The following is a 27,152-nucleotide window of genomic DNA, read 5'->3' on the forward strand; positions in this document are numbered from 1 at the left end:
GCTAATGGGGTTTAGCTGTCTGACAGTACGCCATGCCATCCTGAGAGAGTGAGCGATGTCATAAGTGACTATGTAAGGCTATCCTGGGATGGGGTGTAATTTCTCTCCAGGGTGTGTGTGTGTGTGTGTGTGTGTGTGTGTGTGTGTGTGTGTGTGTGTGTGTGTGTGTCTGTGCGTGCGTGCGTGCGTGCGCCTGTGCCTGTGCCTATATGTGTGTGCACGTCTGTGTGTCTGAGGGAGAACAGGTTTGGTTATTTGTTGATTTGGGTGAAGGGGCACATTGTCTTAGATTAAGATTATTGCCACATCTGTCTGTCTGTCTGTCTGTCTGTCTGTCTGTCTGTCTGTCAGGAGGCAGCTCATCGCATCCTGCAGTCTAATCAACTGGCACACAGCTGCACTCCAGGGAAAGACAGACCAACAGACATGCAGATAGACAGGCAGACAGACAGGCAGGCAGGCAGGTAGACACCAGCCTAGCTCCCTCCTATCTAGTGGACATATCATATGTAGAGGAGCCCCTGTGTGTGCCTGCCTGCGTACTGGACTGTCCTGGAGGCCCAGTGTTACTGGTTAGGTTTAGTTACAGCTCTCTCTGGTCCTTGCGGCTTGTTATGAGGGAGGGAGCAGCACCTCAGGCACAGAGACTACATGTCACCTAAAATTGACCCTGATTTTGCAGGGGAAGGTGGAGGGAGGGAGGGAGGGAGCAAAGGGATGTGTGAGTGAGAGAGTGAGAGAGACAGAGGGATGGAGAGGAGGGGGTAGTTTATCCGCCTGTGTGTTTGTAAATGTCTCCCCCTGCTTTTTGTCTCTGTGCAGTAGAAATTAGGGACTAAATAAGAGTGGGTTCATGAGAGTACAGACTTCAAAATTGTGCCATTATGACGGCATGCACACCATGGCACGACTCCCCAGGGCGCCATCCCATCCCAGCGTTCACAGGCATCACATTTCAAATAGCTTTTTGGGGCATCTTGTGTTTTACCACATATCCAATATGGATGGCGCTATACTGTGGCCCCTGCAGCACTGTTTCCTTTCAGTATCTCTGCTTTCTGTCGGAGGCACTGTAAATATCCATACCGTGGTACTGTATACAGTCAGCACGCCCTGTATGTGCTTCTAGGCTTCACTCTTTATTGTGTATGTGCGTGCATCGCTTACACTAGCCGTTTCTATCAGACTCAGAGATGAGGGTTTAGCTCTAGCTGCTGATGAAATCTCTCAGACTGTCTAATTTGCAGGAGTGATCAGGGCCCCGGGGTTAAGCAGCCTTTCTGTCCTGCTCTCTGACCGACTAAACAGACAGTCTCTGGCTGGCTATCTGGCTGGCTTGCTGACTGGCTGACTGATTGTGGGAGACAGGCTTCAGGCTCTCTCCACCTATCACACCACTCCTCCTGGTGGAGATCACTTGTCGTGACCCACATCTTTCTGCAGTCCCAGGGACTCTTTGAGAGTGGAAAGAGTGGGGAGAGTGGAGCGCTGTGGTGGCTCACTCAGTAGTGCTGCCCCACAGGTCAGGCAGATGGTGGTCACTGAAGAGGGTCCAGAGCAGGCAGGTGCCATGCTGATCACTGAAGAGGGTCCAGAGCAGGCAGGTGCCATGGTGGTCACTGAAGAGGGTCCAGAGCAGGCAGGTGCCATGGTGATCACTGAAGAGGGTCCAGAGCAGGCAGGTGCCATGCTGATCACTGAAGAGGGTCCAGAGCAGGCAGGTGCCATGGTGGTCACTGAAGAGGGTCCAGAGCAGGCAGGTGCCATGGTGATCACTGAAGAGGGTCCAGAGCAGGCAGATGCCATGGTGATCACCGAAGAGGGTCCAGAGCAGGCAGGTGCCATGCTGATCACTGAAGAGGGTCCAGAGCAGGCAGGTGCCATGCTGATCACTGAAGAGGGTCCAGAGCAGGCAGGTGCCATGCTGATCACTGAAGAGAGTCCAGAGCAGGCAGGTGCCATGCTGATCACTGAAGAGGGTCCAGAGCAGGCAGGTGCCATGCTGATCACTGAAGAGGGTCCAGAGCAGGCAGATAGAATCAGTAGTACCATGCCAGGGGCTTAGACGGCTCAGTCTGGCTCTTCTCTGGCACGTCTGTCTGTCTATTTGTCCACCTGTCTGTCTGTCTGTCTGTCTGTCTGTCTGTCTGTCTGTCTGTCTGTCTGTCTGTCCATCTGTCTCTCTTTCTGTCTTTCTTTCTCTATTTGTTGGTTGGTTCTCTCTCCCCTCTTACCCTAGTTTATCCACTCTGCTCGTTTGGCTATCGTAACCCATACATATGAGAATTTAACTCAGTGGTGGAGTGCAACAGCAGGACCTGAATGTCTGCTCCTCTATGTGGGGACAATCACGTCAGAGGTCAGACAGGGCATATCAGACAAAGCTGTGTGCCTGGGGCTGGTGTCACTAGGCTGGGGAGCACAGATTATCAGGCTGCCCTAATACTGTTTGACTGCCAGACTGGTCTGATGAGGTCTGGAGAGGCTAGGAGCCGGAAGCCCTCCCTGTCCATTCTCTAGTCTTGGTCTGTGTTGTAGCCCGATATCCCTGACCTTGTCTGACACCTTGCGAGCCTCAGCAGACCAGACAGCTCTACTCTACCTCAGTACATCTACTAGGGACCCTTTCCTTTTGTCCCTCCTTACGCTTCTCCATGAGGACCAGGGGGGGGATGTCTGGGGAGGGAAGACTTGAGAGAGGGCATCCATCTTCCATTGTGTGCCCACTATGGCTCCCCTTCCTCCCACTCCCAGTCTTCCATCTGATTGAGTCCTGCTCTCGTAACCCCACACAGTGTGGCATACTAGGCTAGGCTACGTAGCTGGCGCAGGTGGAAATGAGATGTATTACTGATAGCCATCAGCCGCATGCTGGAGAATAAAAATAATGACAGGCAAGATGTAATTACCGGGGCTAAGAGACACGGCACTCCATTTTGCAGCTCTTCAGTTTTACAGCCACTCTTTGTTTTCTTAGCTGTTAACTAGCAGTGCTAATGTCATCTAGGGAGGCATTGGGGCTCTGTCTGTGAAGGGCTGGGACACACACACAATGGAACAGGTTAATGGAATGGCAGTCTTGTCTATGGACCAATCCTCCTGTGTCCAACTAATGATTAGTTCTATAGTACATTACATGGGATAAGAGTACAGTATGTATGTAGTCTGTTGTCACTCTTTTACTGACATGTTTGGAGATGTGGCATGGGCATGACATTGTCATCCAGAGGTGCCATGCGAGAGAATATATCAGTCAGATATCCTCTTTGCAAATATTGATTGATACCCCGTGCCGTGTATAGTATTGTGACAGGGGTGGCACTCAGCCCAGTTATATTGTGTTTGTATTTATGATGGATCCTCATTAGTTCCTACCAAGGCAGCAGCTACTCTTCCTGGGGTTTATTATGGATCCCCATTAGTTCCTGCCAAGGCAGCAGCTACTTTTCCTGGGGTCCAGCAAAATTAAGGCAGTTTATACCATTTTAAAAACATTACAATACATTTAGACTGTGTGCCCTCAGGCCCCTACTCCACCACTACCACATATATACAGTACAAAATCCATGTGTACGTGTGTGTATAGTGCGTATGCTATCGTGTGTGTGCGTGTGTGTATGCACCTATGTTTGTGTTGCTTCCCAGTCCCCGTTGTTCTATATGTTTTTTTAAATCTGTTTTTTAAATCTAATTTTACTGCATGCATGAGTTACTTGATGTGGAATAGAGTTTCATGTAGTCATGGCTCTATTTAGTACTGTGCACTTTCCATAGTCTGTTCTGGACTTGGGGACTGTGAAGAGACCTGTTTTTGTCTTTTGGGGGAGAATGCATTTTGTGTCTAAGATGTGTGCTCGTAGTTTAAACAGACAGCTCTGTGCATTCAACATGTCATAAATACAAGTGGTGATGAAGTCAATCTCTCCTCCACTTTGAGCCAGGAGAGACTGATGTGAATATTATCAATATTAACTCTCTGTGTACATCCAAGGGCCAGCCGTGCTGCCCTGTTCTGAGCCAATTGCAATTTTCCTAAGTCCTTTTTTGTGGCACCTGACCATACGACTGAACAATAGTCCAGGTGCGGCAAAACTAGGGCCTGTAGGACCTGCCTTGTTGACAGTGCTGTTAAGAAGGTAGAGCAGCGCCTTATCATAGACATACATCTCCCATGTTAGCTACTGTTGTATCAATATGTTTTGACCATGACAGTTTACAATCCAGGGTTACTCCAAGCAGTTTAGTCCCCTCAACTTGCTCAATTTCCACAGATGTAGTTGAGGTTAAGGGTTTAGTGAATGATTTGTCCCAAATACAATGCTTTTAATTTTAAAAATAATTATTTGGGTGGCAGGTAGCCTAGTGGTTAGAGCTTTGGGCCAGTAACCGATAGTTTGCTAGATCAAATCGCGGAGCTGACATGGTAAAAATCTGTCATTCTGCCCCTGAACAAGGCAGTTAACCCACTGTTCCTAGGCTGTCATTGTAAATAAGAATGTGTTCTTAACTGACTTGCCTGGTTAAATAAAAAATAAAAAATCCTTGTCACCCACTCTGAAACTAACTGCAACTCTTTGTTAAGTGTTGCAGTCATTTCAGTCGCTGTAGTAATTGACACGTATAGTGTTGAGTCATCTGCCTACATAGACACTCTAGCTTTCCTGTGCCAGTGGCAATTTATTAATAAAGATTGAAAAAAGTAATGGGCCTAGACAGCTGCCTTGGGGAATTCCTGATTCTACCTGGATTATGTTGGAGTGGCTTCCGTTAATCTGTGTTCTGTTAGACAGGTAACTCTTTATCCACAATATAGCAGGGGGTGTAAAGCCATAACACATACGTTTTGCCAGCAGCAGACTATGATCGATAATGTCAAAGGCTGCACTGAAGTTTAACAAGACAGACCCCACAACCTTTTTATCATCAATTTCTCTTAGCCAATCATCAGTCATTTGTGTAAGTGCTGTGCTTGTTGAATGTACTTCTCTATAAGCATGCTGGAAGTTTGTTGTCAATTTGTATCTGGTCAAACTTCCTCCATGCGTGCGCATTATCAGAATTCATATGCACGGCACTAGAAATCCCTGCATTGCGTTCTGTAGTATTTTGTCAGGATGTTTCGGCTAACCGAAACATCCTGACAAAATACTACAGAACGCAATGCTTTTGAGCGGTTATTCAAATGACAAACTATTCACTGCAGTTTACAGGCTAGACTAAAGTTTTGTACTCACTTGAAAATAATAATAACATTCTTTATTACATTGTGTTGTGTTGTCGCCTAAGAAGGATACATTTCTTGTCCCTAAAAAACTGAAACATATGGTAGCTTTTCCAGCTGCACTCAGTGCACTCAGCACAGCCTCGGGAGCACACATAGTGTAGCTAACTATGATTTCATTATCTAAACATTTTTTTAAAAATTATATTATATTACACTTCTACTTAGGCCATAGGCTACATCTCAAGCCTGTCTGTCTTTGTTCTGTTACGCAATTTTGCACCTGGCCTCTTGACTGCCAAAGCAATTTCTCTAAAATCTTGTGGTCCCAGAAAAAGACAGACTACAAATGCTTTTTAGACACTTCTTTCACCCTTTTCTCTTTTGCCTACTAACAGCCTATTGGAGGAGAGATGCATGTTTGCTCTTACTTGTTGGAAAGGAAAAGCCCATATTTTCCTATAGTAGGCCTATCTTAACACCGATAGGCTACATCCTGGATCTTCTAAATTGTCGAGAATAAACCCAAACTGATCCAAATGGTTGCATTACCAGACCTAGGCTCTAGGCCTATAAAGTTATTTCAGCATGAAACAAAACAGGACGTTTGAGTAGTTATTCAAATTAGCCTACATCATTGCAGTTTACAGCCTATGGATACTACTTCTGTACTCACTTGATAACAATAATACATTCCTCACTGCACTGTGTTATTGTAGCCCAGGTATAATAATTGTCTTGTCTAAAAATGTAGGCTCATGCCTAATCAATAGTGAACTTGCATGCCTAGGGACCACAGAGTACAGTCTGGAGGAGCACACTACTGATTTGGCATTACATAATCTTTTTTTTTTTTTTCTTGGACTTTGACAGGTAAATATTTAGCCTAATATCTAGCTAATATGGCCCAATATCTAGCTAATATTTAGCTTTTTACTTCGGCTACACATCACTAGCCGTGTCTATAGGCTATGCAAGCCTCTCCGCAATAGGCCATTCTTCTTCTCGTGAAATCCCAGGAAGCTATAGGACATTTATTATTATACTTTTTTTCTTCTAGGCCTAATAGCCTTTTTTTTCAGGTGAAAGAAGCAGGCTTGCTTTTACTAATTGCTGAATGTCAAACAGGCCTACAGCATAGAAAATGCAATTTGGGGAAAGTTGAGGAGAGAAAGTGCATTGGTGTGATTGATCACTTTTGGCTGGTTATGATAACATTGTTGCACTGATGCATTGCAAATAGTTGCACAGGACATACAGAGATGAGCACAGTGGAAAGTAAGACCCAAAGGAATAGACAACCAATAGAAAAATGGAAATCACTTTCAAACCACTTTAGCAACGAGGCAATAACATGATGTAAAATATGTGCAAGTTCTGCGTTTGTTGTTTAATTGCTACATTTAAATACATGTTACTATTTTTCATTAAGCCTACAAGTACAATTAAGTATTATTTGCAGTTGTTACTATGACAATGAAAACCCTGAAAGATCTGAATGGTCTGACCCAGTATCTGCGTGTTAGAGACCTAATAAATGGTCTGAACCAGTATCTGTGTGTTAGAGACCTTATGAATGGTCTGAACCAGTATCTGTGTGTTAGAGACCTAATGAATGGTCTGAACCAGTATCTGTGTGTTAGAGACCTTATGAATGGTCTGAACCAGTATCTGTGTGTTAGAGACCTTATGAATGGTCTGAACCAGTATCTGTGTGTTAGAGACCTCATGAATGGTCTGAACCAGTATCTGTGTGTTAGAGACCTCATGAATGGTCTGAACCAGTATCTGTGTGTTAGAGACCTCATGAATGGTCTGAACCAGTATCTGTGTGTTAGAGACCTCATGAATGGTCTGAACCAGTATATGTGTGTTAGAGACCTCATGAATGGTCTGAACCAGTAGCTGTGCCAGCTGTGCCACCAGAGACTCTGGGTTCGAGCCCGGGCTCTGTGTAACCGGGAGGTCCATTAGCGTCTCCGGGTTAGGGGTCACGCACTAGTGACTCCTGTGGCGGGCCAAGTGAACGCTAACCAGGTCACCTGGTGCACAGTGTTTCCTCCGACACATTGGTGCGGCTGGCTTCCCGGGTTGGATGCGCACTGTGTTAAGAAGCAGTGCGGCTTGGTGGGGTTGTGTTTCGGAGGAGACCTTCGTCTCTCGAGCCCGTGAATGGTCTGAACCAGTATCTGTGTGTTAGAGACCTCATGAATGGTCTGAACCAGTATCTGTGTGTTAGAGACCTCATGAATGGTCTGAACCAGTATCTGTGTGTTAGAGACCTCATGAATGGTCTGAACCAGTATCTGTGTGTTAGAGACCTTGTGAATGGTCTGAACCAGTATCTGTGTGTTAGAGACCTCGTGAATGGTCTGAACCAGTATCTGTGTGTTAGAGACCTTGTGAATGGTCTGAACCAGTATCTGTGTGTTAGAGACCTCGTGAATGGTCTGAACCAGTATCTGTGTGTTAGAGACCTTGTGAATGGTCTGAACCAGTATCTGTGTGTTAGAGACCTCATGAATGGTCTGAACCAGTATCTGTGTGTTAGAGACCTCATGAATGGTCTGAACCAGTATCTGTGTGTTAGAGACCTCATGAATGGTCTGAACCAGTATCTGTGTGTTAGAGACCTTGTGAATGGTCTGAACCAGTATCTGTGTGTTAGAGACCTCGTGAATGGTCTGAACCAGTATCTGTGTGTTAGAGACCTCGTGAATGGTCTGAACCAGTATCTGTGTGTTAGAGACCTCGTGAATGGTCTGAACCAGTATCTGTGTGTTAGAGACCTCGTGAATGGTCTGAAACAGTATCTGTGTGTTAGAGACCTCATGAATGGTCTGAACCAGTATCTGTGTGTTAGAGACCTTATGAATGGTCTGAACCAGTATCTGTGTGTTAGAGACCTCATGAATGGTCTGAACCAGTATCTGTGTGTTAGAGACCTCATGAATGGTCTGAACCAGTATCTGTGTGTTAGAGACCTCATGAATGGTCTGAACCAGTATCTGTGTGTTAGAGACCTCATGAATGGTCTGAACCAGTATCTGTGTGTTAGAGACCTCATGAATGGTCTGAACCAGTATCTGTGTGTTAGAGACCTCATGAATGGTCTGAACCAGTATCTGTGTGTTAGAGACCTTGTGAATGGTCTGAACCAGTATCTGTGTGTTAGAGACCCCGTGAATGGTCTGAACCAGTATCTGTGTGTTAGAGACCTTGTGAATGGTCTGAACCAGTATCTGTGTGTTAGAGACCTCGTGAATGGTCTGAACCAGTATCTGTGTGTTAGAGACCTCGTGAATGGTCTGAACCAGTATCTGTGTGTTAGAGACCTTGTGAATGGTCTGAACCAGTATCTGTGTGTTAGAGACCTTGTGAATGGTCTGAACCAGTATCTGTGTGTTAGAGACCTCGTGAATGGTCTTGTGTTACCACTTTATTAGTAGGCAGTGTGCAGTAAGATGTGTTGATCAGTTCATTGACAGGTGTAGGACTGTAGAATGATAAATGATAAACTTTCTTCTAGTGTGGATGCTCGCCAACGTTTTAGTGTTATGTGGACTATAGTTTATCATTATAGTTATCGTTGCCGTTGCAGTTATTGGCTTGGTGGAGGCTTTAACTCTTACAACAAAATTAACATAATTATCACAACAGAACCACTAGTAGGTCTAGCTAACATCAGTGAACTTGAATGAAATACACCACATGACCAAAAGTATGTGGACACCTGCTTGTCGAACATCTTATTCCAAATCATGGAGTTGGTCCCACCCCCCCTTTGCTGCTATAACAGTCTCCACTCTTCTAGGAAGGCTTCCAACTAAATGTTGGAACATTGCTACGGAGACTTGCTTCCTTTCAGCCACAAGAGCATTAATGATGTCGAGCACTGATGTTGGGTGTTCCAATTCATCCCAAAGGTGTTCCATGGGGTTGAAGTCAGGGCTCTGCGCAGTCCAGTCAAGTTCTTCCACACCGATATCGAAAAGAAAAAAAATTCTGTTTTGACCTCGCTTTGTGCACGAGGCATTGTCATGCTGAAATAGGAAAGGGTCTTCCTCAAAATGTTAACACAAAGTTGGAAGCACAGAATCTTCTAGAATGTCATTGTATGCTGTAGCATTAAGATTTACCTATCTTAATGCTATAGCATACAATGACTTTCTAGAAGATTCTGTGCTTCCAACTTTGTGGCAACATTTTGAGGAAGGCCCTTTCCTGTTTCACCATGACAATGAAGAAAATGTACCTTCGGCCTCCCGGGTGGCACAGTAGTCTAGGGCACTGCATCGCAGTGCTAGCTGTGCCACCAGAGACTCTGGGTTCGAGCCCAGGCTCTGTCGCAGCCGGCCGCAACCGGGAGGTCCATGGGGCGACGCACAATTGGACTAGTGTCGTCCGGGTTAGGGAGGGCTTGGCTGGTAGGGATATCCTTGTCTCATCGCGCACTAGCGACTCCTGTGGCGGGCCAAGTGAACGCTAACCAGGTCGCTAGGTGCACAGTGTTTCCTCCGACACATTGGTGCGGCTGGCTTCCGGGTTGGATGCGCACTGTGTTAAGAAGCAGTGCGGCTTGGTGGGGTTGTGTTTCGGAGGACGCATGTCTTTCGACCTTCGTCTCTCCCGAGCCCGTACGGGAGTTGTAGCGATGAGACAAGATAGTAACTACTAACAATTGAATACCACGAAATTGGAGAGAAAAGGGGGGTGACATTTAAAATAAAATAAAATAAAAAGAAGAAAGATTTACCTTCACTGGAACTAAGAGGCCTGAACCATGAAAAGCAGCCCAGACCACCAAACTTTACCGTTAGCACTATGCATTGGGTCAGGTAGTGTTCTCCTGGCATCCGCCAAACCCAGATTCTCTCTGCCAGATGGTGAGGCATGATTCCTCACTCCAGAGAATGATTTTCCATTGCTCTGTAGTCTAATGGCGGCAAGCTTTACACCCCTCCAGCCGACTCAGCTCGGCCATGGAAACCCATTTCATGAAGCTCCCGAAGGAACAGTTCATGTGCTGACGTTGCTTCCAGAGACAGGTTGAAACTCGGTAGTGAGTGTTTCAACCAAGGACAGGCAATTTTTTTACGCTATGCGTTTGGACAACAAATTAGATGAGGTACGATCACGAATATCCTACCAACGGGACATCAAAAACTGTAATATCTTATGTTTCATGGAATCGTGGCTCAATGATGACATGGATATTCAGCAGGAGGGATATACGCTGCACCGGCAAGATAGAACAGCACACTCTGGTATGACGAAGGGGGGCGGTCAGTGCATATTTATAAACATCAGCTGGTGCACGAAATCTAAGGAAGTCTCTAGATTTTGCTCGCCTCAAGTAGAGTATCTTGTGATAAAATGCAGTCCACACTATTTGCATAGAGAGTTTTCAGCTATACTTATCGTGGCTGTTTATTTACCACCACAGACAGATGCTGGCACTAAGACTCAGTCAGCTGTATAAGGAAATAAGAAAACAGGAAACCGCTCACCCAGAGGCGGCGCTCTGAGTGGCCGGAGACTTTAATGCAGGGAAACTTAAATCCGTTCTACCTAACTTCTATCAACATGTTAAATGTGCAACCAGAGGGAAAAAATTCTAGATCACCTGTACGCTACACACAGAGATGCGTGCAAAGCTCTCCCTCGCCTTCCATTTGGTAAATTCAACCACATGAGAGTATCAGGTAAACATTCACAAGTCTGCGCGGCCAGACGGACTACCAGGACGTGTGCTCCGGGCATTTGCTGACCAACTGGCAGGTGTCTTCACTATCATTTTCAACATGTCCCTGATTGAGGCTGTAATACCAACATGTTTCAAGCAGACCACCATAGTCCCTGTGCCCAAGAACACAAAGGCAACCTGCCTAAATGACTACAGACCCGTAGCACTCACGTCCGTAGCCATTAAGTACTTTGAAAGGCTGGTAATGGCTCACATCAACACCATTATCCCAGAAACACTAGACCCACTCAAATTTGCATACCGCCCAAACAGATCCACAGATGATGCAATCTCTATTGCACTCCAAACTGCCCTTTCCCACCTGGACAAAAGGAACACCTATGTGAGAATGCTATTCATTGACTACAGCTCGGTGTTCAACACCATAGTACCCTCAAAGCTCATCACCAAGCTGAGTATCCTGGGACTAAACACCCCCCTCTGCAACTGGATCCTGAACTTCCTGACGGGCCGCCCCCAGGTGGTGAGGGTAGGTAGCAACACATCCGCCACGCTGATCCTCAACACTGGAGCCCCTCAGGGGTGCGTGCTCAGTCCCCTCCTGTACTCCCTGTTCACCCACAACTGCATGGCCAGGCACGACTCCAACACCATCATTAAGTTTGCAGATGACACAACAGTGGTAGGCCTGATCACCGACAATGACGAGACAGCTTTTAGGAAGGAGGTCAGAGACCTGGCCCGGTGGTGCCAGAATAACAACTTATCCCTCAACGTAACCAAGACTAAGGAGATGATTGTGGACTCCAGGAAAAGGAGGACCGAGCATGCCCCCACTCTCATTGACAGGACTGTAGTGGAGCAGGTTGAGAGCTTCAAAGTTCCTTGGTGTCCACATCACCAACAAACTAGAATGGTCCAAACACACCATGACAGTCATGAAGAGGGCATGAGAAAGCCTATTCCCATTCGGGAAACTAAAAAGATTTGGCATGGTTCCTCAGATCCTCAAAAGGTTCTCCAGCTGCAACATTGAGAGCATCCTCACCCGGTTGCATCACTGCCTGGTACAGTAATTGCTCGGCCTCCGACTGCAAGGCACTACAGAGGGTAGTGCGTACGGCCCAGTACATCATTGGGGCTAAGCTGCCTGCCATCCAGGACCTATACACCAGGCAGTGTCAGAGGAAGACCCTAAAAATTGTCAAAGACCCCAGCCAGTTGAGTAATGTCCTGATAAAAATGGTGTAGGTCTTTTTTATTTAAAGAAAAGTTAGAAGCAAAAGCCTACAACTATTTTAGCACCATTTTGCGCTGCTCTGAGGCAAGCATCGGGACTGGTCTTGATAAATCAATTATATTTGTATTTTCACTTAATCTCCAGTTGGGGATTGGTTAGACAGGAATTAGAAAATTAGGGTGCAGAAATGTTATGCTCTTAGTGTAACCTTTATTTAACTAGGCATGTCAGTTAAGAACAAATTCTTATTTACATGGACAGCCTACTCCTTCCTCGTGCCCTGCAGGGATTCTTTTGCTAAATAGCCCAGTACTGTACTGCTGACCGTCACATTGTACAGCGCCATATTTTCCATTCCAGCAAGTGCCAGTCAAAAGTTTGGATACACCTACTCATTCCAGGATGTTTGTATATTTTTTCTATTTTCTACATTGTAGAATAATAGTGAAGACATCACAACTATAAAATAACACGGGTGACTGCACATTAGCCTAATAAATAAATAAACACATTTTGTTAATAAATTAATTATAGAAACGCATCTTTCAAAATGCAGATGTTGATTTAGTTATGGATCCATAATGAATTACAATGGGAATAAATATCACTGATTTACAGAAATATTGTAACAAAGTTGTCTAATGAAGGCAAACAATTTAGAATCCTCTGTAGCCTACTGCCGACCGTCACGTTGTACAGCGCCATCTTTTCCATTCCATCCCAATGGAAACCCTCAGGGTTTCGTTTTTTGTTTTTCTCTGAATAGAAACACCATAATATTAATCAAATTAATTATGCCAACTTTCTTAAAATCAATCCCATATACTATGCTATTATAAAAAAGGTTTTCAATTCTCTGGTAATGCCAATACGGAATACAATCAAATGCTTCTTAAAGATTCCCTCTGGTGGTCAAACTAGCAATAACTTGCAGTAACAGAAAAAATGTCAGACAATTAAATGACGTGCCACAGAATGCTGCAGCAGCACGGAGGGTGTGCCTCAATATGACGCAACTTTTAAAAGAGGACCCACTGTAGCTATGCTAATGAATTAACAGTTGAAACAGTTACAGCACCATCAGAACTTAGCTCTGCCTTTTGAATAGAGAGAGGGATCCCTGCAGGGGCCCCGAATTAAAATACTACTTCTCAAGGTCTGTTTAAAAGTTTGTTATGTCCTGACTTACACAACTAGCTAAATTCCTTGACTGGGGCTCGTGGAGGACCAAAAACAGGTGAGGAGAGAGGACATGAGGAATCAAGGAAGTGCCATTTAGTTTCTCCCCTGGACTCTCCCTCTGTCCCTCAGTCACTCGGTACAAGGCCTTCAAAGAGTTATGTCAAGAGGTTGCCACCAAAAAAGGGCATACATAATATTATAATACTATACTTCGTTCATCACATCAGGAAGCAGAGAGCTCTTCAAATGAACCCAACCATCCTAGTTAACGTAACAGTAAATAGGCAATTACTGCAGTTGTCGAGTGTAGTGTGAGTTTGACTCCATTGTACAAGAGCAGTTATTGTTGTACCAAGAGTTGTGACGAAAAGTTCAAACTCATCAGAAATATAAACCACCTGCAATGGCAGTTCACACCAATGATGTCATATATGAATACAGTAAGCTATACTGTATAAAAAATATGAGGTCTATAGTTCAGACTCATTGCAATAGAAATAACGTCCAGTGTGAATGCTGCAATGCCAAGCAATGATGTCATTTAAAGTAAATTATGTCTATCGTTCAACCTCATTGCAATCAAATGTAAATGCAGGGGTCCAGACCAGTGATGTGCCAGACTGCCAGGAGACTGAAGTGAAGCCGAGCTGAGGGAAGGTCAGGGTGATGGATGCATCCTGACGTGCCCACTGCCCATGATGTCAGAGCCGGGAATAGCAGCTGCAGTGCAGTGCGTGGGTATGGGTGGAGGTGCCAGGAGGAGAGGAGATGGGCGCTGCCCGCCTGTCCACCCACCCGCCTGGTCTGCCTGCCCTAGTTTAGGGGGGGGGCAGAAGAAAGGCCCCATTCATTTATTGTGGTGGGGTTGTGCCATCACTGTAGCTCCCAGGGGATCGGCCTCATCAATGAGAGGCCAGCTGGGAGGATGTCACAGCGCCTCTCCCCCCACATAAAGTACTGTAGCAAGGATTGTACCAGTTTGCCTGCCACATGCATGACTCCACCTCCTCAGAGTGTTGTGGTCCGGGTCCAGCTTGTTCGCTGCTGTCTATGTGTTAGATGAGGTATAGTTTAGAGCTGTTACATTGGCGGTGGGGTTTCTGTGCCACTGCTTATGGAGTGCACATGTGGTGTCAACGGAACATTCCAGAAGAGAATGGCTATGTGTTCACAAATGCTGGATCTAATAGGCCTACTCTGATAAAGACATACTTTATGGCATCTTTGTATTGGCCTTGCACTGCAAAGTGACACCACCCTCTAGTGCAAACTTCACAATCTGAGTGGCTGTGTGTATGTGTGTGTATGTGTGAGTGTGTGTGTAGTGTGTGTGTGTGTGTGTGTGTGTGGGTGTGTGTGTGTGTGTGTGTGTGTGTGTGTGTGTGTGTGTGTGTGTGTGTGTGTGTGTGTGTGTGTGCGTGCGTGCGTGCGTGTGTGTGTGTGTGTGTGTGTAGTGTGTACGTAGCTGAGGTTTGCATGCAGAGCAGCTCTGCTCATAAAGCACCAGGATGTGGTAAGCAGTTAACACTAGACTGCCTGGCATTTTCCATTTGACTGTTTTACCCACAACCTTTATTCCATCTCCTGTATTGACCACTACTATCTATGACCTCTTATGGAGCACTGCTGTAACCCTAGCTGTAGGGCGCATACCTTTACACTATCTATGTGCTAAAGGAGACAGAATCCTGCTTCTGTGTCCTTAAGAAGAGCGAAGGAAGAGGAGTGAAGGAAGGAAGGAGTGAAGGAAGAAAGGGAGGAGAGGAGTGAAGGAAGGAAGGAAGGAAAGAGAGAGAAGAGGAGAGGTGTGTGAGCTGCACAGATGTGTGTTTACCAGGGCCTGCATCAGCAGCAGCTGCTGTGTTTTGCATGCCACGGAAGCAGTGTGGAGATTTGCATTACTGGTTTGATTTCATGAACGTGATCGTTGTGTTGGATTAGAAGGGAAGGATGGAGTGCAGCTGGACCTCAGTGATACCAGGGCAGTAGAATCATTGAAAAGGGCCTGGATCGAGGAGGTGCTGCCGGAAACTGATCCAAGCATAACATCATCAGCTCTAATGGACCTGAACATGACACACAGACACACACACTCACACAGATAGATGCATACACACATAATCACCCCACACACACACACACACACACACACACACACACACACACAACACACACACCACACACACACCACCACACCACCACACACACACACACACACACACACAGATAGATACACACACACACACACACACACACACACACACACACACACAGAGCTAAATATGCAGGACTAATTGCTCTCTAATTTAAATAGGATGGTCCAAAGCTGACTGCTATAAAAACCCACAGTTCCATGACATCAAACGTGGCACACAGTCAACCATGGAAAAGAACATTGAGGCCGGCACAGACCATTTCCCCATGATTGGTTGTTGTATCATATTAATTTCATGCTAAGCGGACGCTAATATTCCAGGGAGATTGGTAATGCATGGGAGGGGAGCGGTGCTGCTGTAACCTCAAGGAAGGACCTTGTGGGAGTAGAAGGTTCTGTGACCTGATTGTTGGGAGCACGGGGGGCCAGAGGTGTCTGATACAGTATACTTATGCAAATAGAGGGCGTGTGTGCGCGTGTTTGCGTGTGTGTGTGTGTGCTAATCAGAGAGCAAAGACCCCTAAGTCTCTGGGGAAACCGGAAACTGTACACAGTTAGGGGAAAGGTGTCACATTAGTGTGTGTGTATGCAATAACAGCTTATCTTCAGCAACGGAAAGTTACAAAGTAGTTTTCCATAAGCTTGGCTATTTGCCGAGCCTATGTCAGCCAGAACCATAGTATCTATTTTGTTACTGTGTGTGTGTGTGTGTGTGTGTGTGTGTGTGTGTGTGTGTGTGTGTGTGTGTGTGTGTGTGTGTGTGTGTGTGTGTGTGTGTGTGTGTGTGTGTGTGTGTGTGTGTGTGTGTGTGTGTGCTTGGGTGTGTTTGTGCGTGTGAATGAGCCTCTGTATCCCTCATTGTAAAGCTCCTAACCTCATACCCCTCTAAAGTGAAAGCCCATGCAGTTTGAAGAGGGAGTATTGTGCTGACTGACCCTGGCCCATAGCTCAGGTTCCCTCCCTTACTCCCCTCAGCACACAGTGTCCTGCCCAGTGCTATCTGCTCTGGCAACCCACAATAGATTGCCCAGCTCATTGTGTGTTGAGTGTGTAATATAACCCTCCTTCAGACTTGTTTGGGGGTGTTGTCTCGGTGTGTTGTTGTGATGTGTTGTCTTGATGTGTTGTTGGGGTGTGTTGTCTTGGTGTGTTGTCTTGGTGTGTTGTTGGGGTGTGTTGTCGTGGTGTGTTGTCTTGGTGTGTTTTCTTGGTGTGTTGTTGTGTTGTGTTTTCTTGGTGTGTTGTCGTGTTCTGTTGTCTTGGTGTGTTGTCGTAGTGTGTTGTCTTGGTGTGTTGTCTTGGTGTGTTGTGTTGTCGTGGTGTGTTGTCTTGGTGTGTTGTCATGTGATTTCTTGGTGTGTTGCTGTGTTGTGTTTTCTTGGTGTGTTGTCGTGGTGTGTTGTCATGTGTTTTCTTGGTGTGTTGTTGTGTTTTCTTGGTGTGTTGTCGTGGTGTGTTGTCGGGTTGTGTTGTTGTTGTTGTGTGTTCCACAGCTGCCCCAAGACCCCAATAACCACCCTGTGTATTTACTGAGCCCTCTCCTTGTTAGGTTCATTGGAGAGGCTACTGCTCTCTCTCTCTCTCTCTCTCTCTCTCTCTCTCTCTCTCTCTCTCTCTCTCTCTCTCTCTCTCTCTCTCTCTCTCTCTCTCTCTCTTTTGTACACTAGATATACCTGTGTCTGCCACCGTGATAAAGCTTGGTCCCAGCTGTTTCTCACAATTTTAAACCTGACATCTCTTTCACAAATAGACAAGTGAGGAAGGTCCGAGAAGAGAGAAGTCTGAGTCCCATGTGGCAAATGTGATCAGATTCCCTCCACTGCCACTCCCCTCCCCCAGTCCCATAGAGCCCTGCTCTTAGCGCTGCTCTTATCCACATTATCTGTTGTCTGGGCCTGTCCAGCAGGCTCCCAGCAAGGAGTTACTTCTCTGTCTCTCTCCCAGGCTGCCTTGGAGCCTGTGCTCATCCGCTCCTCTCCTCTCGCCCCGTTGTCATGACCACAACAGGCAGGGAACGCTGGGAACTCGGCAATGATCAGCCTAAAGCTCAGAAAATTCTTGTCACTCCAATAAAATGTATCGCTGATAATGTTTTATGATGAAGTAGTGTGTCTCTAGTGTGTGTGTATTTATGTTTGTGCGCGAGTGCGTGTACATGTAGGCACATGCGTGTGTGTTTGTGTTTGTCACAATGAGTTTCCCTCATTGGGGACCGAGGCAGTCTGCATAGTAATTGAAATGCTCATCAGAGACTTCACCTCAGTGGACTGCATTATAATCTATCTGGTCTAGTGTAACAGAGCTCATGGTGAGTCCACAGTAAAAGGGATCATTTTCTAAATCGTTTGTCGGTCATGGCATTCGTATAACCGAGACAGTGATTTTCTTCTTGTTCAGTGCTCACTCAGACCCAGTTATTTATCGGTGGCAGTCGGGAAGTGGCCACTTGGCCCCTGTGTTTTGTAAAGGGCCAGAAGTCTAGGAACCTGGTAAACTAGGCTCTGGGGTTTTTAACTGGCCTTTGCAAACGGCCCCGGAGTCGGACGATGGTTGCTCTGGCTCTGTGGATATATATGTTGATTTTATTTTTCATGGCAGCATAATTGATTCCACATAGGGCCACTGTAACCAAGCCCCATATTCTTCCCTAGATTACCCTCCCACTCTCCTCTCCCCCATATTCTATCCCAGAACCCAGACTCCCCAATGTTTGGGCATCCCGATTTGCTCTTGCACGGCTATCAATCAATTAGCTCCGCCCCCCCCACGGTCGGCACTAAGATCAACAGCGTGACTGCCAGTTCCATATGAAGGAGAATCTAACAAAGTCCTTCAACTTTTCTCAAAGCTTCTCTAAACAAGTGAGGTGTTTGCATTAAAGGCCTGAGAACTTGTCTGAGATCAGTGTAAGATAACATATCAGGGAATGACAGCCTGATTGATTAGTTTATCTTGGGCGGGACGTTAAGACTGCTGCTGGCAATGTAATCTAATTAAGTTTGTTTTGGGAATGTTTTGAATAGAGGCCCAGTTTGCTGATGTCTTGGGAGGGTTAGCTGCTGCTCCTAACACTGAAGAAAAGGAATGTCACTCATTTGTTTGCTTCTCCCAGATGAGATCTTTCATTAAAGTTAGTGTTACATCAACACATTGTGTTATGACATGGGCCGGGATTTAATCCAACGCAGATTAACAACCTGCACACAGCAATAGACTTTTAAAAGCTATTTCCCCGACATTTACGGAGATCATGTTCGCTGTAAACGCGAAGTTAGCTCAAGCAGAAAAGTAAATCGCAGTGCACAGGTCGTTTATCTGCAATTGTTTGAATCTCTGTCATGGTCTTTTCCAGGTTAGATACAATGTCCGGTCAGTTCCATAACTCATACAGGTTCCCCTTCTTGTACCATTGCTTACCTTACAGAAATACTCTGGCCTGTATTTAACCATGCTGTCTCTCTCTCTCCCTCCCTCTCTCTCTCCTCAGAGCTCCGGAGATCATCCTGGGCCTGCCCTTCTGTGAGGCCATCGACATGTGGTCCCTGGGCTGTGTCATCGCTGAGCTCTTCCTAGGCTGGCCCCTCTACCCAGGGGCCTCCGAGTATGACCAGGTAGGTCTGAGGGTCTGCCCATAGGGGAGATAAGGAGTGATGCCTAAATGAGAGAAAGCATCCAAGACAAGAGCTAAAAGACGTTGTTTCTGAATGCTACAATAAACAGGAAATGCAATCAATCAAGGTGTGCATTTTGCAACAGTGGCGTACTAAGAGTTATTACTGCTTTCACATAGGATTTACAGTATTTTGCCTGTAGAAAGAATTGGGAAATGTTTATATGATCCCCTTAAAAACAGTCCCATTTTTACCACATTCTTGCCTGCATATGCCTTTTATATCTCCCGCATGCCGGCACACTGGTGATGTAGAGGTGTGCCGAAGTGGGTAGGCGTCTCTTTGAATAAATCCATTGAATATACACTATCAAAAAGAAATCCAATATTCATTTGTTTAGACAGGTCCTAAGAAACATTATAACACTAATAAAATGTCAATAATCCACTTGTTAAACTCCATAACATGCTGGCTGAATCTTGTAATAAATGAGTCAACCAGACAAGATGATCATGAGCAGCACTCACTTTAACGTAGCTAACATTTACCCAGTCTAACCAATATCCAAACAAAGATTCAGTGAAAACTCAAATCTGACATTGATTGTCTGAAAGCAGTGCGATGGTGCTGTCCCATTCAAAACGGTGCTGAAATTATAATCTAGTTGACCACACGCGGGTAGGCTATTACTTCAAATGTACAGTGTTACATAGATTGGAATTACTTTGGGAGTTTCAGTAAGAAACATTTTGATACATGCCTTCAATTGCATTAGCCTACTTTATTCTAATATTTGTATAATTCAGTTATATTTATTCCCACAGTAATTCTTTATGGATCCATCAAGTTGTGGTTGGCTGTGACACGAAGTGACATGCCTCGCAAAGTTTAGAACTGGCAAGACAATGGTTAACTGGTTCTGCCGAGCAATCATCAAGAGTTTAAGAGTGTAGTGTGTGCCAATCCCGCCTCAGCATTACAGATACGTTTCATATTAAGCCGTAGGCAGAACTTTACCGAAATGATTACTAGGTCATTAGGTGAAAATAAATGTTTCAGCTTTGATAGCGGCAATACCTTTCAGATAAGGAAAAGGAGGGAAAAAGTTGGCAGAATGGTAAAGTTGGCAGAAAAACGTCTTGGTATGAAAGGTATATAAGAGTCACTAGTCCACTTCAAGACCAGTCCTAAGATATCACAGTTAGAAGTCAGGGATGAGGGGAGAGCATCAATTTGAGAGCTTTGCAAATTAGAATTGCTCTTAGATATGTTTCAGCACGGGTGAAAAAAAACAGCTTGATTTGCTCTGAGAGATGGAGCAACACTCGCGCAAGGCTTTCCCATAGAGCCTAATGTGAGTTTGTTAAAGAGAAAGAGAGAGATAGAGAGAGAAGATGAGGAACAGAAAGAGAGAGAAGAGATGAGCGGAACAGAGAGATGTGTTGCTCTGGAGCACCAGAGCGCTGCTAATTGGGGCGAGTGGCTCAGTGGCATCTGTTGGGATAAACAGAGAGGTTGCAGAGGGATCAGGAGCTGCCTGTCTGTCGGAGGAGACGAGACACCACACAGACACAAACAGAGACGCATGCATGCACACACACGCACTCACACACAGGCCTCATTCCTATCACTCACATAACAGGACTAACCATACACAGTACACACAGGAACCCAGGCAGCATCTGATACTGCCTGACATCAGATCTCTCCAGATTTTCTGGTCGGTGAAAACTCATGGCCAGTAATAAATCACAGTTAGGGCAGAGTTTTTCCTGACCACATGACCTCACCAGGTTGACCCTGCTGTGAAAATGTGTCACATCTAATGTACAACACAACCTTGTCACACACTGTCATTTTATTAATAATGGATGATGCTGCATCAGTATGGGTCTGGGCATATTCCCTCTGCAGTGAACATATTGGGGAGTTACGATTATTATAGCATAATTACCCCCAATGATTTCCCCCAGCAATGATTTTCTAACTCACTAAGATTTTCAGTTAAATCAATTTGCCTCAAAAAGTCAAAACAATATCCAATTAATCGTGCCTTATTTTGCATGTCTTCATTTTAATGCTGTTTGGATGATTGTGTGAAACTCTGAATGCATAGTTGATGTGTTATTTGATATTTGTCCTCCTGTAGATCCGATACATCTCTCAGACACAGGGGCTGCCTGCGGAGTACCTCCTGAGTGCAGGGACTAAGACTACCAGATTCTTCAACAGAGACACAGACTCCACCAACTACCCTCTGTGGAGGCTGAAGGTAGGCCTGCACACACACACACACACACACACACACACACACACACACACACACACACACACACACACACACACACACACACACACACACACACACACACACACACACACACACACACACACACACACACACACACACACGCACACACGCGCACACAGAAAAATACGAATTATGATTGCACTTTTGTTGCACCAAAACTTTCCATATAGATCAAAAGAGCAGTTAGGTTTCACAGAGCATTGTCCCAGAGGAGTCAATACTGTACAACTATAGAAGCTCATTGTGAGGCATTCACAGTGAGACCCAACGCTGGCTCTAAACAAAGTGAAAGCCTAATGACAGCTACATAGATTTGTGTGAGAGGATTTGGTAACTGGAACTGGGTCTGACGAATCCAGCTCGGGGGGTGTCTCTTCACACGTGCACACATGCCCGCGCGCGCGCGCACACACACACACACACACACACACACACACACACACACACCTCTATGCAGGGACTCAGTGGACCTGTCCTGTTTTTTCCTCATTAACTGGGTAAAATTTATTGTGTCATGTGGCGTATCTGCAGACATAGTTTTGTGTTGCATGTCCTGACTCCACAATACTAATATCTCAGCTGGATACAGCTATATTCACTGCTCCACTGCACTTAGTGATGTTCTCTTCCAAGATTGATCAGGTCTCAACACAAGTGTGTCTTAAATGGCACCGTAGTGCCTATAAAGTGCACTATTTTTGACCCTGTTCTAAGGTAGTGCACTATATAGGGAACAGGGTAGGGGTGCACGACGTTGGCAAATAATCTAATTACGTTTTTTTTACCAAATATTGCGAAATTAAATGTGTGTTCAGATTCTATAGTTGGTGTTGTTTGGCATGACAACTAATGAAAAAGCCAGGTACAGTAGAAGTTGTTGTGACGGGGTAGAAACCAAAGTGTTGGTCAGAGTTTCCCAGGTACAGTAGAAGTTGTTGTGACGGGGTAGAAACCAAAGTGTTGGTCAGAGTTTCCCAGGTACAGTAGAAGTTGTTGTGACGGGGTAGAAACCAAAGTGTTGGTCAGAGTTTCCCAGGTACAATAGAAGTTGTTGTGACGGGGTAGAAACCAAAGTGTTGGTCAGAGTTTCCCAGGTACAGTAGAAGTTGTTGTGACGGGGTAGAAACCAAAGTGTTGGTCAGAGTTTCCCAGGTACAGTAGAAGTTGTTGTGACGGGGTAGAAACCAAAGTGTTGGTCAGAGTTTCCCAGGTACAGTAGAAGTTGTTGTGACGGGGTAGAAACCAAAGTGTTGGTCAGAGTTTCCCAGGTACAGTAGAAGTTGTTGTGACGGGGTAGAAACCAAAGTGTTGGTCAGAGTTTCCCAGGTACAGTAGAAGTTGTTGTGACGGGGTAGAAACCAAAGTGTTGGTCAGAGTTTCCCAGGTACAGTAGAAGTTGTTGTGACGTGGCAGAAACCAATGTCTTAGTCAGAGTTTCCCAGGGGACCCTTATTACATGTAAATGTTACATTCATGGCGTAAAAAAAGTGCAGTCTCTTGCGATGTGGATATTGCACATGTCAATATTGCAATTTCAATTAAAATGTAATTATTTGTGAAGCCCTAGAATAGGGTACCATTTAGGACACATGCCTTAGTTCTTATCCGTACAAAATGACGAACAACAATGCTACATTGACATCCAATAATATAGCGTGCTCCTTGCATACTAATGTTGACCTTTCAGTAAGTTTGGATGATAACAACCTGTCTGTTTTAAAGTGTGTGTGTTTGCGTTTGTGTGTGTGTGAGTGTGAACGTGTATGTGTGTGTGTGCGTGTGTGCTCTCAAGTTATACAAGAGCCTGTCACAGACAAGTTATTACTATGTATATTATAACACGGCTGCAACTGCATCTTTTTCCATGGTTGTTGGCATGTGGAAAATCGAATAGCTAGCAACCAACAACTTTTTCCCCTTCACTGAGTCAGACACAGGGATAGGGTTGTCAGAGTGATTGCTAAGCTTCACTTCGATCTTGGCTTGCTGTGTTTTTCCATTTGACAGCAACCGTGAACATGATGATACTGTAATACTACAGTGTTTTGTCAGAGAGTGTTCCTCTGCTAATAGGTCTGTAAGATTATTGTGGGTGTGTATGTGTATTTGTGTGCTTCCATGCATATATGTGTGTCCCTGCCTGTGTGTGTGTGTCCATGCGCATGTTTGTGTGTGTGTGAGCACAGATGTGTATGTATTCCATCACGCCAGCCCTGCTCCCCAGACATGGCTGTTTGATTAGTGTTTGTGTGTTACCCCAGGGTTGCTAAAAGGGCATTCTCATTCCTCCTAGCCAGCTTGCTCAGTGCTGACAACTTTCTCATTCTTGCTAGCTAGCTCAGTACTGATATCTTGCACAGTCCTGCTAGCTAGCTCAGTCCTGCTGCTGGTTAACATGAATCTGTAATGAGGAAAATGTAAATATTTTCAGAGACCTCTGATGGGAACTGAATGGAACATCTGCTTCTTGTCTTCTCTCCACAGACACCAGAGGACCATGAGGGAGAGACGGTGATCAAGTCCAAGGAGGCCCGGAAGTACATCTTTAACTGCCTGGATGACATGGCTCAGGTTCAGAGCACTGTATATACAACACACACACACACACACACACACACACACACACACACACACACACACACACACACACACACACACACACACACACACCCTCAGGCAGCAGACACCCCAATGCATATGCAGTTAGTCTCAGAGGGAAATGAAAGCAGCTGCACTCTGACCAAATCCCTTCCTCATTTCTGATTCTTCTTTTCTTTTTTTCTTCTTAATAAATGACAGACCAATATCGGAGTCGAGCATGTGGTCAACTCGGTCACTGTCTTTGATGTGTGTAGTTTGCTTTTTTATTTAAGCTGGGTAGAATGTTGTGGCCATCCCATAATTGGATGTGTATGTGTAGTACATGTACACAACATGACAGAGAAGGTTAGAGGACCTGCAGTGTGGGAACCCAGACAGTGTTGTGTCTATGACTCAGCGAGTTAGCCTTTAGCCCTGTGCTAGGTTGTATTTATTAGTAAAAAGAAAATAGGTGTTTCTTGTTGGACAAGTCCAGGTAGTTCCAGCCTGTTTCAGTCCAGTTTATTCTGTTTGGTGCCTAATGTACATGACCCTGCTCTCACCAGCCAAGGTTTACAGAGGGACAACTTGTGGGAACCCATTTTTTTGATAAAGCAAAGAGAGGACACATTACAATGTTAAGGAACCAGAAAGTGACTCATACCCAACCCTGGTGTGGAAAGCACTGTCAATAGACAGCTTTATATGTTATGTCACTCGTCTCACAACTTGTCTCCTCTCCCTAATGCTCATTCTGATCACGGTGGGAAAGTTGAGACAGACCTATACACATTTAGCAGATTATGATGATATGATAGTGTCTCTGTCCATATTTTGTTCTTACTGTCACCCGCCCAAACATACTCGTTTTTCCAGCACACATACAGTACATACTGGTAATGACGCATTGAAACCCTGATACATTTCCCAGGCATCAAAAATGTCTTGTTTCTTCAAGGGAGGATAAGGAGCTGTCAATGTACATGACCATTTAAGTCAGGTAATATGACTGCAGTTTCTTCCACACACACACGCGCACACACACACACACACACACACACACACACACACACACACACACACACACACACACACACACACACACACACACACACACACACAGACAACACACAACACGCACACAGTCTGGCACAAAAAGCCCTTGGGATCCTCCACCTCATGCAAACCTACACATGTGTTCACTTCACTGTTGTCCCATCTGGACTATTAGAGTTGACCTGTGCCCAGCCAGAGTGCTCCAGGTCTGGCATAGCATGCATAGCGTGCAGCCACAGAGGCAGCGGTGCTCAGTGAAGTTAGTGCCTCTGCCTGATCTAGTTTAGGAGGCCATACCTCCAAGCTGCTCCTACTCCCAGACACAAAACAGTGGTCTAATGAAATCAACATGCACAGGCCAGATCACCAGGGTCAGCACTCACTCTGATCCTCTCTGACCCATACTACGCTCACACACACACACACACACACACACACACACACACACACACACACACACACACTGAAAGAAGGTTACTGAAAGAAACAGAGTAGACTGAGAGCCAGTCCTAATGAGGAGAAAATCTCAGGCTCAGAATCCAGGGCTAGATAAATAAATAAGCAGTGTGGACATCTGTCTTCATTTGTATAATGGACGATAGCTGAAGGCACAGAGGGACTGGAGAGAGAGATTTGGGTCAGTTACCGGGACGTCTGCCCATGTTGAGATTGTTGTTGCCTCCACACTGTCGTGGGAAATGTGGGGAGAACTTAAAGTTCTGGAGGACCCATCTCCAATCCCAGCTGAACTGAATGGAGCCTGATGGAGGTCTAAAGAGAATTAGGGAGGGCAAGACATCTGGGTGGTGAGTACATTTTAACCACACCACTTTGAGACCCAGCATGACTTTACAATAACGTTACTGACAGTGAAGCAATCGCTGAAATACAAGCATACTGCTCCTCACGTTCAGTTTCACTTAAGTCCCCAGATCCTCAAAACGTTGCACCATTGAGAGCATCTTGACCGGTTGCATCTTAATGGTATGGCAACCATTAACCATCGCTACAGAGGGTAGTGCGTACGGGCCAGTACATCAATGGGGCCAAGCTTCCTGCCATCCAGGACCTATATACTAGTCGATGTCAGAGGAAGGCCCACAAAATTGTCTAAGACTCCAGTCACCCAAGTCATAGACTGTTGTCTCTGCTACCACACGGCAAGTGGTACCGGACTATTTAGATTGCTCCACCCCCCTTTTGTTTTTGCACTGCTGCTACTCGTTGTTTATTATCCTTGCATAGTCACTTTACCCCTACCTACACGTACAAATCAAATCTAATTTATTTATAAAGCCCTTCTTACATCAGCTGATACAGTGCCTTGCGAAAGTATTCGGCCCCCTTGAACTTTGCGACCTTTTGCCACATTTCAGGCTTCAAACATAAAGATATAAAACTGTATTTTTTTGTGAAGAATCAACAACAAGTGGAACACAATCATGAAGTGGAAAGACATTTATTGGATATTTCATCCTTTTTTAACAAATCAAAAACTGAAAAATTGGGCGTGCAAAATTATTCAGCCCCCTTAAGTTAATACTTTGTAGCGCCACCTTTTGCTGCGATTACAGCTGTAAGTCGCTTGGGGTATGTCTCTATCAGTTTTGCACATCGAGAGACTGACATTTTTTCCCATTCCTCCTTGCAAAACAGCTCGAGCTCAGTGAGGTTTGATGGAGAGCATTTGTGAACAGCAGTTTTCAGTTCTTTCCACAGATTCTCGATTGGATTCAGGTCTGGACTTTGACTTGGCCATTCTAACACCTGGATATGTTTATTTTTGAACCATTCCATTGTAGATTTTGCTTTATGTTTTGGATCATTGTCTTTTTCTCCGTCCCAGTCTCAGGTCTTTTGCAGACTCCATCAGGTTTTCTTCCAGAATGGTCCTGTATTTGGCTCCATCCATCTTCCCATCAATTTTAACCATCTTCCCTGTCCCATCTGAAGAAAAGCAGGCCCAAACCATGAAGCTGCCACCACCATGTTTGACAGTGGGGATGGAGTGTTCAGGGTGATGAGCTGTGTTGCTTTTACGCCAAACATAACGTTTTGCATTGTTGCCAAAAAGTTCAATTTTGGTTTC

At 45.3% G+C, this 27,152-nt stretch overlaps 1 protein-coding gene across 10 annotated transcripts in view; it reads left to right on the forward strand.

Annotated features, from left to right (window-relative positions):
• Window positions 1–27,152, forward strand: part of LOC112218752 (homeodomain-interacting protein kinase 2-like) — a 115,781-nt gene that overhangs the window by 57,694 nt on the left and 30,935 nt on the right. For 7 of the 10 annotated variants that reach the window (XM_042301649.1, XM_042301654.1, XM_042301655.1 and 4 more), the window contains exons 3-5: window positions 18,993–19,116; window positions 21,266–21,388; window positions 23,912–24,010. In XM_042301649.1, the coding sequence (XP_042157583.1) occupies window positions 18,993–19,116; window positions 21,266–21,388; window positions 23,912–24,010 (346 nt within the window). The remainder of the gene's footprint in view (window positions 1–18,992; window positions 19,117–21,265; window positions 21,389–23,911; window positions 24,011–27,152) is intronic. The other 3 variants (XM_042301653.1, XM_024379837.2, XM_042301658.1) reach the window with 1 other exon arrangement.

The sequence above is a fragment of the Oncorhynchus tshawytscha genome, linkage group LG19 (assembly GCF_018296145.1).
Source record: "Oncorhynchus tshawytscha isolate Ot180627B linkage group LG19, Otsh_v2.0, whole genome shotgun sequence".
Classification (NCBI taxonomy): Eukaryota; Metazoa; Chordata; class Actinopteri; order Salmoniformes; family Salmonidae; genus Oncorhynchus; species Oncorhynchus tshawytscha.